This window comes from Protopterus annectens, chromosome 1.part1 (assembly GCF_019279795.1).
Source record: "Protopterus annectens isolate FY-2018-M chromosome 1.part1, PAN1.0, whole genome shotgun sequence".
In the NCBI taxonomy this organism is placed as follows: domain Eukaryota; kingdom Metazoa; phylum Chordata; order Ceratodontiformes; family Protopteridae; genus Protopterus; species Protopterus annectens.
In genome coordinates, this window is record NC_056726.1 from 958,278,879 (window position 1) to 958,293,931 (window position 15,053).

The following is a 15,053-nucleotide window of genomic DNA, read 5'->3' on the forward strand; positions in this document are numbered from 1 at the left end:
AACTTTTGCAGTTAAATTCTGTTTCAGATAAAGAACAAACCAGACCATCGGAAGCAGCAGTAGTCCCAGGCACGTGGGTCTGGGTGAAGACTGTAAAGAAAAAGAATTGGACATCACCAAAGTGGGAAGGGCCGTACCAAGTGCTACTGTCAACACCCACTGCAGTCAAGATTGCAGAGCGAGTGTCCTGGATTCATCTGACACACTGTAAACTGGTTAAAAACTTTGAACTGGACAAAAAACTTGTTACTGTTACACAACAAGAACAAAATGTCCAGATATAGAGAAAACAGGAATGCAGAACAACCTCAGAAGTATTGCATGATCATCCTGTTAACTATACTGGTGACAATGATCTTTTTGCTGTGGCCTTTCCTTTTTCCAGCCACACGAGCTGAACTAAAAAAACGTGATGCATTACTCATAGACTGGCATCCAAACTTTAACACTTACCAAGCAATTCAATATGTGTATGCTGAAACTTTTAATGTTTCGAATTGCTGGATTTGCACAGCTATACCAACAGCATACGGGGGATTATTAGTGACTGCTTGTCCCCCTAGGGGTCAATGAGACCTGGGAAAATTTGATTTTTGATACTATGACTGTAAAATCACAAGACAAAATAGCATTGTACCTGCCTGTTACACAAAAGGGAATTGTGTGTTTTTACAAAAATGATACTGTTCAGGTGGGTTGGAGCAGTTGTAATGTGACTGTTCCTTACAAGTGTTATACCAAAGCTAATAATGCAGGTTATATTTGTGATACAAACTATGACTCATATTTTGAATCAATGCACAAAACGGTTGACGAAGTACAACATAATCATGTTCTTTTTAAGCAACTATCTATCATTGATAAGAAAATGTTTCATGCAGGGCAAGTATATATTAATACTAAAGTAGAGAATTGTTATTTTGTGTGTGGGGAAAAAAGCATACAAATGGTTACCTGAGAATTGGTCCGGCAGTTGTTTTTTGGGTTACCTGGTTCCGGCCATACGACACACTGCAGTTTTGCCTCAGGGAAGAATTCGAAATGTCAGAGAAGTCACCAAGAAATCTGGAAATCCAATCAAGAGACCTGAGAATCCAGTAGGACGAATCGAAGCAGGCTGGATAAACCATAATTCCGTGAAAGACAAAGATAAACTGACACAAATGGACTTGAGTGACACTATTGTATCATGGGCAGGCATAGCTCCTGCATATGGCGCAGTAAAATCGATTTGGGAGCTGAGAAAACTGTCCAAACTTCTCGAAGTAATGAGTAATGCAACTTTTTCTGCTCTCGAATTAGTAACTGATGAACTGAACGCTATGAGAACTGTGGTGCTTCAAAACCGCATGGCTCTTGACTTCACCCTAGCGGCGAAAGGTTGTGCGTGCGCTTTAATAAAAGAGGAGTGCTGTTCGTATATTCCTGACAACCAGCATGAGATAAACGACCATCTTGAGGTGATTCAGCAAGTGTCGGCCATGACCAAACCAGTCCCAAACCCACTGATGGATTTTTTCCAGAATTTGTTCGGGGGGGTGGGGTACCATCCTAATGAACATCCTGATTGCCATTTGTGTGGGATTACTCCTATTAGGAGTGTGTGTTTGTTGTGGTATTCCCTGCATGAAAAGATTAATCAAAGATTTTATAGACATGTCAGTTTCTGAGACTTTGTGTCAAAGCACTGAAATTGAAGAATTGTTGAAAAGTGAAACGCTTTCATAAGTTTAAACTGAATGACTCTCTTAACTGCAAATCTTGAACAGAAGAGGTTAGGAGAAAAAGCAAACTGTTTATGCTTTTGAAAATAGAATAAAAAGTATTAACACGGGGGAAATGTCAGAAAAAATGTGTATTAATGTATGTGTTTAGTGCTTATTAGAAGCTAAAAGGGTTAACACATTTCATTCTATTTTATGTACAGCTTAGTTTTGTATGAAACTACAAGATGCTTTTCAAACTGCAATATGCTTTCTGAAACTGCAAGATGCTCTCTGACCTAGTATTTGCTAGCACAGCAAAATTCATGTTTATGCCTTTTGGAAATATACTGAGAAGCAGGTGATTATCTGCTAGGTCAGGAAAATAATGAGTAGAATAATACTGTTTTATATAATGTTATTGAACTTGAACAATCAGCTCTGTTCGTGTTATGAGAACACGCACAGCTGCAGAAAAGATAGATACAGTTGAACAAAGATTGCTTGAAGAAATGAACTATAATCTCTACTTGCTTTGTGCTCGAATTAGCCATAGTACCTTGAATGGTAACCTTGCATAGTGAGAAGTTGTATCTGACCAGTGGTCATCAAGGCCACGTTGTTTTTCTTAGGAAGTTTTTTCAGTGTCAGCAGAAAATCATGAACAAACAGCTGCTATGAAATAATATTGTAAGAACTTATGATTTGTTACGTCAGCTTGGTAAGCAATGTCTTGTAAGAAATGTATAAGAATGGCTTCACTTCCTGATTCTAGTTAGATAAACTCTATATTAGCACTTTTTTGTCTCCTTGCTGCAAGATTAAAGTGCCTTAACCTGAACCTGCCGGGTATTGATCTTTTTGAAGTTGTTTTTTCCTTTGACAACATATCAGACCACCAAGAAAACCCATTCCACCCCCACCCCCGGGACCAAAACTTAATTCTGGAAAAACTAACACTGGCCCCATTTGAGCCAGGTAGCACTGCTACGCTCCAAATGTGTACATGGAAGACTGTACTGCTAGTGGCCATTACTTTCGCTAAAAGAGTGTCAGAGTTAACAGGCTCTCATGGCCTGCCCCCCCCCCACTACCTTCCACAAGGATAGGGTGACCCTGCGCACTAACCCTTCCTTCATGCCTAAAGTGGTCAACGAACTTTCCTTAAACCAATCCATTCACCTGCCTACCTTCTTTCCCTCTCCAACCAATGATAGTGAAAGGATTCTCCATTTCCTGATGTGCACAGACAACTTAGATTCTACGTAGACAAAACTAAATCCTTCTGAAAATCTAGCCATCTATTTGTATCTTTCCACCCCATGGCTCTGGTTAAGGCAGTCTCCAAACAAACTGTTTCATGTTGGATCAAAAAATCCATTTCCTTCTGCTACTCACCATGGCAAGCACTTTATCCAGGGGGTATGATTTCACTCTGCCAGAGGCATGGCTACTTCCAAAGCCTTCCTCAAAGGGCTAGACACAGCCTCCATCCTGGAAGCAGCCACCTGCTCTACAATTCACACCTTCACCAAACACTACAAATTGGGCCACATCTCCAGAGCTAGGGCAGGGATTGCTAGAGCAATCCTGCAGGGTTTTCTGGGATCCTCTACATCTACCTCCACCCTTACCTCTAATTAAACTGTGGTACGCTCCCACACTAAGAATACTGCAACATAGGAATAGAAGGACATAGAATACATACCGTCTTTCGGCTTTTCCCATTTAGGGGTCGCCACAGCCGAATTCCGGTCTGCTAATGATTGGCAGTAGATTTTTACGTGCTGGCTGGCTTGCCGGGCCTAACGCACAACCTTCAACAAAGGAATCCCATTTACGCATGTCGACACACACAAGACACTCTAACTAAGAATCGAACGTGCAATGTCCAACTGTGAGGCGACAACGCTACCGCAGCACCACCACCGCAGTACTAATAGAAGGACATAGAATAGTTGTGTAAAATGTTACCATAACCACCATAACCATAGATGTCCTTCTCTTCCATCTTGCAGTGTTCATTCCCTCCCTCCAAACCCCCTGTATTTAATTTTGACTATGGACATATCTCTTAGACACTATGAAGCTCTAGATCAAGAGCAGACTAGCTAGCCTATGACACTTTGTACTTCTGGCTGACATCCCTTGTTACTCTCTTTAGGATTGTCCTACTAGGCTTTCAAGTTTTGAGGTCTGTGCTTGTAGACATCGCATTTAAGGTCCCTAGTTTATGGCCCTACGTGTGATGTCCCACGCATCTTCAGCAGCCAGGTTTAAGCTTTTGTATAGGAGCCGTCATTTGGGTTACTTGAGGCGGGGAATCCCGCACTAAGAATACTGCAACATGGAAGAGAGGGACATCTATGGTTATGGTAAGATTTTACGCAACTATTAGATGGTATAATTGTGTCCATGTTTTATCATGCTGTACAAATATATGTCTTCTCTTTGTCTCTTCCATCTGTGGAGCTTTTGTCCCTGGGCCTCCGCTGAAAACATGGCTACTAGCCCAGTTGGACCATCATGGTAAATAAATATATATATATATATATATATATATATATATATATATATATATATATTTTTTTTTTTTTTAATTTGTATGTTGAAGTAGATATGACTTGCGTATTTATTTTGATTTTTTTATTTTTATTTTTTTGGATTAAGCAGTTAATTTTGTTTGTTTCTTTTAGGATGAAATACTATGCAATCTTTGGAGGCGGTATCTGCAAAAGAGCCGTCAGGCATACACTGCAAAACGACTTTGTCGACAAAATAGAAGTGCTTCTGTAAGTACAGAATTGTACTAATGCTTCTTTGCGATGAAGTAGGGTTTAAACTGGAGGCATTTTAAGTTTCATGCTGAATTGGCCCTTAAGAAGTAAGGGCTTTGTAGGTGTGGTATTCCTGTCATCCTTTAAAAAAGGCAGAAGAAAAGGATGAAAGTGTCTCATTCCATAAACCTGCTATTATATGGCCCTTGAGTTGTAAGTTGGTTTAGACAGCTGCTTTTTTGAAAGGTGGATAAGAGAAGATGGTGGAAGAGTTGGTTACCTGTCGCAGTGGCGAGAATTATGTCTGCCCATGTTCCACATCTACACTAGTAAACGTGTTATAAAACTGGAGAAGAATGACACATTTATTTGTAATTTTGCACCCTGGCTTCATGGCATAGAGGGATAAAGAGCTTAACTATAACCTAGGCAACCTGAGTAAGATTAGTAGCTTTGGAGGGACCAAGCAGAGAAGGGTGAGAGTGAGGTGCTGATACTGCATTGCCCATCTTGTGGGGGAGAGAAGTGGTCCAACTTGATGCACCATGTGTATCTAATGGAGGCAAGGCAGCTTCTATACAACAGTAATTGAAACGTGCCCGTGTTCCTATCAAGCCATATACGTGACAGTCTTCTTCGGGCCTGCACAGCACTGTGTATACTCTCAGAGGAAGACGCTGCAAGATGCCGCAAGCCCCTACACGTGAGCATGCACATACTCTGAGGAGGGGCTAGGGCCATAAAATTAGCAAAACCCTTGATGTTATGTTGTCCCTATCTCACCTTTATTCTTGCTTGGTGGGTTCGTAGCTGCTACTCTTCTCCGACTCAGCTGTATCCTAAAGTTTGAGAGCTGCCACTGGCTCGAGGCCATACCCTATCCCAAAATGACTAGCGAGAGTTACCCAGATCTCGTTTGCCACTTGAAGCTTTGGGATTGTTTGCGACTGGCTCAGGCTAAGTTGTATTTTTTCTTATTCTTTTCAAGGATCTTGATATTTTCTTAATTGTAGTATTCCTAGTAGTTAGGGGTTGCTAACTGTTTAGTTGCTTCCTATCGCCCTATTTTTGCTGTTTGTTGTTGAGGCCATCATTTCCTTCGCTCAGGCCTACTAATCCCCCACAAATCCGTTTCAGTTAGAGGATTAATTTTCTCCTCGTTTCCAATGCATTTTAGTAAGAGGGCTTTTTCCTCCCTTTTTTTTTTACTTCCCCTTTCCAGGGGAACTCGCCATTTAAGTTAGAGGCATCTCCCCGGCTGGAAGAGTTGTCATTTAACTTAGAGACTCTCATCCTTCTGTCCCTTGTTTTCCCATCTTCTAGAAAAATAAACTTTTCTTTTCGGTCCTTTTGGCTGTTTTTTCTTCTTTCTGCTATGGTTATTAATAATTGTTGTGGTAGTTACTCTGTAGTATATCAGACGTGTCCAAGGAGTCCTCAAAAGAATCCAAGCCTTCAGGATTCAAAACGTGATTCCTGCACACACAAGATGTCATTGACCGGTGGCCATACTAGTTGTGTGTACTGCCTGGGAGCCATTCACCTGCAGGACTGTTGTTCCATTTGTTATGGTTTTAGCTTTAGGGTCCTGCAGGAGCTGAAAAATAAGTTGATTCTGAGAGGGTTACTGAAAGCGCCCTTTGAGGCATCTGTGGAAGGGGATCAGGAAGGCAAATTGGATAGGCCCTCCAAGAAAGCATCTTCATCAGCTCCGAGCTCGGAACCATCGAAGGCTCAGGACAAGCAAACAAGTTAATCGGATCCGAAGTCAGTCAGGTCCGACAAGACACAATCTCCTTCGAATCCTCCAGTGTCCTCTGAACCGACCAGGAGCCATAAAAGAAACCAGTCTCCCTCCTTGGAGCTGCTGCATTCTATACCGCAGTCTCTTCTGCTCAAGTCTGTGACAGGTAGTCACCGCTCGTCCACCCATTCCTCTCGATCATCCAGGAGCCTTTCGGATGATGATGTGGAGAGGGTGGTGAAGAGGTTACTTCAGACTCCAGCCTTGGCAAAAATTTTATTGAGCCCAGCCCATATGGATGTGGAGCTGACTGTCCAACCTACTTTGTCGTCGATTTCTCCTTCGACTCGAGTTCGGAGCCCGGAGTGCATGGAAGTCATTGTGATGGAACCGTCTGACTTGAAAACCATTGGTCTCTCGGGTCCGATGTTTGCTCCGATCTCTTCAATAACACCACCTGTTGAGGGATCTGGGGGCCAAGACTCCCTCATCGCCTTCCGGGGGAGGGGAGCGGGATCAGACCCTTATTGGTTCCTGCTCTACCATTTGGGGCTTCGGCGCAGGTAAGTTTGGCTCCTACCTCAGCCTCGGAGCCATTGCCCTTGGTGCAGGGAACATCTCCAGGCTCTTCGGAGCTGGAGACTTTCTCAGGCCGGGATCGTGGTGCCTTCGAGGTGATGAGTGTACTGTCCTCCCAGACCGCTCCACCCTCTGCTTCAGCTGCTCTGCCCCCTTCGAGGCCGGTGTCTCCCTCCACACCACCCCTCCATCCAAAGTGTAGGGAACCAATGCCCCAAGACACCCCCTCGGGTGATCCCCCCTTCTGAAACCTCCCCAGAATATCCCTCTGAGGCGGTCCCTCAGAAGAGGACTTGTAAGAGGAAGCATGTAGACCCCCCCCCCCGAGTCTCTCACTTCAGACACGGATTTGGAGGACTCAGAAGGGCTCCCCTGGAAGGATGTCTCATTTTCAGATATCCAGGAAATCCTTAGGCAGAGAGGTGGTTGGAAATCCCTTTCCCCTTCTGAAGATGAGTCCGTGTACCTGGGGGCTTTTGGCTCCCGACCTTCCCCATCTTTGGTGTCTCTACCTTTCGACCAGCTACTGGGGGGTGGTCAGTCGAAAGGCGTGGAGCTCTCCAAAATGTATGGAACCGGTTCCGAGGAGGCCCAATAAGTTTATCACAGCGCCAGGGGACAAGGTTTTCCTGTCTGGGGGTGTTCCAGTTTATGCTATGGTGGTTGTGCCAGCCACAAAGAAGGAATTAGCAGAAACTTCTTCTTCTGTCCATCCACCGAACAAGGAGTCCCATACGATGGACAGATACAGGAAGCGTGTGTTTTCATCAGTGGCCTTTACCCTTGGATCACTGAATTTTGTCCCATTTCACTTATCTCCAGAGTGATCTCCTCCAAGAGCTGGGAGATACTCTTCAGGATCCTACAGCTACAGGAGCTTCAGACAAGACTGCTTCCCAGCTTGCAACCTTGTCCTCTACAGTCAACTCCTCCATGCGACTCATCTCTTATGCAGCCGATGGAGCGAGCAGGCAGCAGGCACAGGAATTGCCTTATGAAGACATTCCTGGATGCCCCTTTGTGAGTTCGCAGAGCCCTTCAAGTCTTTCTTTACCAAAGCTCCATTTGATGGCTCGTCATTATTCGGGCCCAAGGTAAAAGACACTCTTACTAGGTGCGAGCAAGATGGCAAAACTCTCGCTGCTGTGGGAGTACGTTTCTCTGCACCTACTAGACCTTATCCCAAAGGTGAAAAAGGCAGAAAATGTGGTTCCGGAAATCCCAGGGAGCTTCGCCTGATGCACATGGTGTTTTTTCCTCCAGGGGCAGAGGGGTAAATAATAACAGGAGAGTCCGCCCTCACGGCAGATGGGCTCCGCAGAATCAAAGCGACAGAGATATGATGTTCATCGTGTTTCACTGTTGCAGTCATTACACTTGGGTTATCCTGCTGGCAGGCGACCTGTAGTCGGCCCAAGTTCCAAAGTCTTGGTCTGGCGTCGGTTGCTGTCGCCTCTTCCCTGACGTCAGTGTGCCAGGGGTATAAAAGCTGCAACCGATGCCATTTTCTTAAGTCTTTTTTGCCGTGCGGTGCCCGAAGCATAAGCAGTTCGCAAGTGCCGGTCAGCCAACTCCTGAGATTTTCAAAACTGAATTTCAGAACTGAAGTCTTCAATAAAGCTAAGTACCCTGTTGGAGAAACTTTTTCTTGCTCCAGACCTATGTCAGTAAAAGTTAAGAATTGTATTTCTTGTGGGAAGCAAATACCTCATAAGGACTTCCACTCTTAATGCATTCCTTGCCTAGGCCCTGACCACGACGTCACTAGTTTTCCGTTTTGTGCTAGATTTAATAAATGCACTATTAAACATCGGTTTGATTTTGCTTTACACTATTTTGGACGAAGATTTAATTACATAATGCCATCGGAACAACCGACAACCGGAATGTATAAAAAACGCAAAGACAAAGAAAAAGGCAGGCATCCGAGGTCCAAAATCGACTAAGCCTCTTCTAGGCCAGTCGCCGGTTCTCAGTGAGGCACTTTCGCAGCCCCTGACACCCGCTACCTCAGAGCAACAGGCCGCAACCGACAGCCACGTGGAGACACCGAGGCCTGTGGAAACTCAAGGTATTGGGCCTACGGAAAATATACCCTCAGAATGGTCCGGAGCCGTTGAGCAGGCACCGGCTTCTGAGGGTGTTTTCAGACCTTCACAGCTTACAGTTAAAGCTACTACAGCAGCAATGGCAAAGTCAAAAACACCATTAAAGACAAAGAAACAAGTGCAGCATTCTCCAGAACAGTCATCCGTGTCTAAGAAACAGATGCTTAAAATGGCCGAAGACCTTATTACTTTAATCAGGGGCTCCCATCCCCCTCCTGACAAAAGGCCTAGGCAAGACACTGATTATGATTCCTCTGATCAGGTTTCCATTTCTTCTGGTTCTTCCTCTGACCAGGGCTATTTTCTCCCTCCCTATGAGGACTCTGATGCTGAAGAGTCCTTTCCTTCAGCCTCACCACCTGAGGATTACTCTTTTGGGGAATCCTTGCACACCATGAGGGAACATTTCCATTGGGAGAGCCAGGATTACTCAGAATCCAAGAAAAGGCTCAGAGATTTCCTTCTGTTGCCTAAGCACAGGCCCTTGGCTATCCCCCCTGTACTTGATATTGCTGATGATGTTTTTTCTGAATCCAGTCTGTCTCCAGATTCTTTACCCCCTGCACCAGTAAAGCCAGACAGATACTACAGGGTCCCTGACTCTCATAAATTTCTTTACAAAAACCCCGCTGCGGACCCAGAAACTATTTCTCAGAGTCCAAAAGGTGTTAAAGCTTCCACTGCCAAAAATCCTGTGCCCTCAGATAGGGATTCCAGAGCTCTGGACAGATGGGGGAAAAAAGTTTACACTTCTGCTACTTTAGCTGCAAGAGCTTTAAACTGTCAGTTTCGCATGCTTAAATATCAGCAGTATCTCATGTCATTGTTAAAGCAGAAAATGGTTACAAATACAGAAGGTCCTGACTGTAAAGAAATACAGGATTTATTGCATGCAATTGAACAAGTGGGAAAGCATACTCCGCAATGTGGTTTTGATTCATTAGAGGCTTCTTGTAGAGCCGCAGTTACAGGCTCAGTTATTCGAAGACATGCTTGGTTAAAAGAACAGTTTACCTGACCATGTTAAAATGAAATTATTGGATGCTCCACTGCAGCATGATACTTTGTTTGGTGTTAAGGCAGAAGAGGGTTTAAAGAAAATGAAGGATAAAGCAAAGTCAATGCAAACTGTGAAATATTTCTTACAGGTACAGCCACCTAGATTTAGCACACACTGGCCTTCAAAAAATTGGTCCTTTCCAGTGTCAGACAGGCCACAAAGAGGCAGATACAGACACCCAAGAGGCAGATCTCCGCCCCAAGGCTCCTACAGACCTAAACAATGGGGTTCTTCAGCCCCCAAAGGGGGAGAAGACAAATGACAACCTTATAGAAAACAGTCACAATGACTTCCCCCCTGCAAATGCCAAGCACTTACCAGTTGACAGCACCCCTAGGGGGAAAGCTAGCACTTTTCTCAAAAAATTGGCACATGATCACCCAAGACCAATGGGTGTTGAATATAGTTTCTCAAGGGTACAGGTTCCACTTCCACATGCTTCCAAAACCAAAAGGTATGCAAACCTGCCTCAAAACCAATGGGCAGAGGCACAAAGACAGATTGCAGCTCTTATGGATATGGGAGCTATTCAAAATGTTCCACAAGAAGAACAGGGCCAAGGATTTTACTCACGACTTTTCCTAGTACCCAGAAAGGACAAAACATGGAGACCAATACTGGACCTGTCAATCCTAAATACTTCCTGGATGTTCCAAAATTCAAAATGTTAACACTACAACAACTCTTGCCCATGCTGGGCAAAGAGGCTTGGCTAGTTACTTTGGATCTCAAGGAGGCATACCTGCACGTCCCAATCAGACAATCATGCAGAAGATACCTCAGATTTATAGCAGGCTCAATGCATTACCAATTCTCTGCACTGCCCTTTGGCTTATCTACTGCGCCCAGGGTCTTCACAAAATGCCTGGCACCAGTAATTGCATTTTGCAGGCAAAAAGGAATTCAAATAAATCCCTACTTGGATGGCTGCCTTATTCAAGCAGAGAGCAAGGACATTCTTCTAAAGCACCTGGAGTTTGTAAAAAGATTACTAATTTGCCTAGGGTACACAGTAAACGAAAAGAAATCAAAACTAGTGCCCTCTTAAGAGATAATATTCCTGGGTGCAAGCTTGAATACAACTACCCAGATGGCTTATCTCACACCAGACAAACAAAGGCAACTGACTCAGTACTTTAAAATGATGGCAACAAAGACCCATCTTCCTGCAAGAAAAATTCTTCAGACCCTGGGATTTATGGCATCTTGCATTCTACTAATTCCATATGCCAAACTGCATATGAGGAAACTACAATGGTATCTGAAAAGTGTTTGGACTCAGCATTGTCACAGCCTAGAGACAATCATAACCTTAATTCCCTGCCTACAAAAGGAATTTCGATGGTTACAGGCCTGTCACCACAACAAGGGACAGCCTTTCACCTTACCTACAGCCAGGCAGACAATAACAACGGATGCATCAGATTACGCCTGGGGAGCACATATGGCAGGAAAATGTATTCAGGGCATGTGGCCCAAGGAACAACTGCATCTTCACATCAATCAAAAAGAGATGCTAGCTGTACAAAATGCCCTGACAGCCTTCAAGGACCTAATACATCCAGGACAATTATTAATAAAGACGGACAATACCACAGTTATGTGGTACATAAACAAGCAAGGGGGCACACATTCCTACCCCCTATGCAGACAAGCCATGACTTTGTGGAACACAGCACTGACTTAGCAGGTACATCTGCAAGCTCAATTCCTGCCAGGAACAAAAAATACACTGGCAGACGAACTAAGCAGAAATCCTGTGGATCCTCACGAATGGAAGCTAAATCCACAAGTGTTCAACATGATGATAAGGGAATGGGGACGCCCAGACATAGATCTGTTTGCGTCCCCTCACAATTACCAATTACAGAAATTTTTCACAAGGACTTATCACGCTCAAGCATGGAAAGTGGATGCTCTGTCTTTCAACTGGAAAAATCTGACAGTCTATGCCTTCTCTCAATGCCTCTTCTCACCAAGGTGCTTCTAAAAGTCAGACAAGAGAGGCCATAAATGATCCTGATTGCACCAGACTGGCCACGCCAGCACTGGTACCCAATCCTAAAGATTTTGTCCCAAGGCCCGCCTTGGCCTCTTCCTCAAATCCCTCATCATCTGACATAGCAAAACAATCAGATTCTGCACAATCAACTCAGAACCTTAAACCTGGCAGCATGGCAGATAATGTAGCCACTCAGACTGCACCTCTTTCTAAAGCTGTTATGGATGTAATTTTGGAAGCCAGGAGACCCAGCACTAGGAAATCTTATGCGGAAAAATGGAAGAGATTCTGTGCTTGGAACCAGGCACAAGGGCTCAACCCACTGGTCCCTAATATGCCCCAGATTTTATAATACCTGCCTGAGATGTTGGACAAAGGCCTATCTTTTTCTTCTATTAAAATCCATGCCTCTGCCATTTCTGCTCATTACAATACGGATCCTCCTATTTTTTCACATCCTCTACTACGACAGTACCTCAGAGGGGCAAAGAATATAAGACCCCCTAGGCGAGCACCAGTACCTACTTGGGACCTCAATTTTGTTTTAGAAAAACTAACACTGCCTCCTTTTGAACCAGCCAGCACAGCTGATCTAAAATTCTTGTCATGGAAAACTGCTGTGCTCCTAGCAATAACTTCAGCAAGAAGAGTTTGAGAGTTACAGGCATTGATGGCTGTGGAACCTTTCCTCATTTTTCACCAGGACAGGGTTTCTCTAAGGATGAACCCAACATTGGGTTCTCCAATGTGGCCTTAAACCAAACTATTCATTTACCTACTTTCTACCCAAATCCACAGAATAAAGGGGAAAAACTTCTGCACTCTTTGGATATTCACAGGCAGTTACGTTTTTACTTGGACAAAACAAAAGCTTTCAGAAAAACTGAGCAGCTGTTTGTAGCATATGCTGCAGGATCACAAGGAAAACCTATTACAAAGCAGACAATCTCCAAATGGATAGGACACTGCATCCACTTCTGTTATGCACAACATGGCAAATCTGTGCCTAAGGGCATTAGGCCTCATTCTACCAGAGCAGCAGCCACTTCAGCAGCTTTCCTCAAAGGAGTACCAACCAAAGACATTTTAGAAGCTGCATCCTGGAGCTCAGTGCCAACTTTTTTACCAAGCACTACCACCTACCTCTGTACTCCAAATCCAGAGCAGGCTTTGCCACTGCAGTTCTGCAGGGCTTGTTAGCCTCACCAAATCCAATCTAGACCCAGCCACCCTGCCTAAGCTTTGGGATTCTACCTAAGTGTAATGACTGCAACAGTGAAACACGGTGAACATAGTATAGTTGTGTACCTACCATAAATGTAGATGTTCGAGTGTATTCACTGTTGCAGTCCTGGTTACCCACCCACCATCCCCCTCTTTGCTGGGACTATCTGCACTTCTCAACTCTATACAACCTATGTGATGTATTTGCTTTTAGAAGAAGGAAATGTTTTTATTGATATATGCATGGTTGTTTGGCATATTTTTATCTTTACAGCCTTCATATCTGGGGCAAGAAAAACTGAAGAAAATGGCGTCGGTTGCAGCTTTTATACCCCTGGCCCACTGACGTCAGGGAAGAGGCGACAGCAGCCGACGCCGGACTAAGACTTTGGAACTCGGGCTGACTACGGGTCGCCTGCCAGCAGGATAACCCAAGTGTAATGACTGCAACAGTGAATACACTCTAACATCTACATTTATGGTAAGTACACAACTGTACTTTCTCTGGTAGGCTCTTCCTGCTCTCCTGAAAGGAGGCCCACCTGTCCACTTCTGGAGGCAGTCTGGGGCAGATTGTCACTGTACCCAGAAGCCTGGCAAAGTCGAACAAAAGATACATGGGTACAGTCAGTAATATCCAGGGGATACAGCATTCCTTTTTCCATGCCAACTCTTCCCAGAAAACAAAAATCAGTCCCAGATGGTGCCACCCAATCTACGAGATCAAGCAAACCTTAAAAGTTCAGAGGTTGCTAGAAAAATGAGCCATCCAAGAAGTCCCCGCAGACCCAGTCGGATCCAGAACTTACTCAAGGTTCTTTTTACTTCCAAAGAAAACAGAGGACTGGAGACCCATTTTGGATCTCAGGCTGAACAAGTCTGTCAAGAAAACATTCCAGATGGTAACACTGCAGTCCATTCTTCCCTTTCTGGGAACGAACAATTCGATGTGCTCCATCGATCTCCAAGATGCTTATTGGACAGGCGATCCAGGAGATATGTACGCTTCTGGCTGGGAGCCAGTCATTATCAGTTCAGAGCTCTGCCCTTTGGTGTCACTACAGCCCCCATAGTGTTCACCAAATGCGTGGCAGCAGTTACGGCTCACCTGAGGCAACTAAGATTCCGGGTGTTTCCATATCTAGACGACTGGCTCCTTACCGCCACCACCGAGCATCGACTAATCATAGCAAGGTACACCACAATCAGTCTCTGCTCAGAGTTAGGGACCACTCTCTACTACGAAAAATCTGCCTTGTTGCCATGTCAGCATATTACATTTAATAGGGGCAGATCTAAATACAAAAGACATGATCAAAAAATTTCCTCAGGAGAGACGGTCAGCCATATGACATCAGGTGTCAATGATGATCAGGAGATTTGTCCTCAAAGTGCTAGGCTCGATGGCGGCAGCAATAACACTAGTTCCCTTGACATGCTTCCGTATGAGGATATTGCAGTGGCTTCATTTTGCTCAGTGGTCCATGCAGAATTTACCCATGTCAGATGAGATCCACATTATGGAGACTTGCAAAAGGGATCTACAATGGTGGCTTCAGTCGGGGACGACTGCAATTCACAGACAACATGTCCATAGTGTGGTACATCAGCAAGCAAGGCAGGACCTTGTGTCGAGGGACTGTAAGAGAATGGCAGTGGGCGGTGTCCTCTCAGCGTTTTCTGATTGTAATGCACATCCTGAGAAAATCCAGCGTGATAGTAGACAAGCTCAGCAGGGCAGTTCTGATGCCACACGAGTGGACCCTGAAGCAGGAAATTGCAAGACAAATTTTTCACAAGTGAGACCAGCCTTGCTGCGACCTTTTTGCCACGTCCATGAATACCAAATGCAGCAG

At 44.5% G+C, this 15,053-nt stretch overlaps 1 protein-coding gene across 3 annotated transcripts in view; it reads left to right on the forward strand.

The window, feature by feature from the left end:
* TAF1B (TATA-box binding protein associated factor, RNA polymerase I subunit B) overlaps nt 1–15,053 on the forward strand; it is a 1,822,186-nt gene that overhangs the window by 300,028 nt on the left and 1,507,105 nt on the right. For 2 of the 3 annotated variants that reach the window (XM_044079209.1, XM_044079201.1), the window contains exon 5: nt 4,400–4,495. The exons of the other annotated variant lie outside the window; for it this stretch is intronic. In XM_044079209.1, the coding sequence (XP_043935144.1) occupies nt 4,400–4,495 (96 nt within the window). The remainder of the gene's footprint in view (nt 1–4,399; nt 4,496–15,053) is intronic. 3 annotated transcript variants of the gene reach the window in all.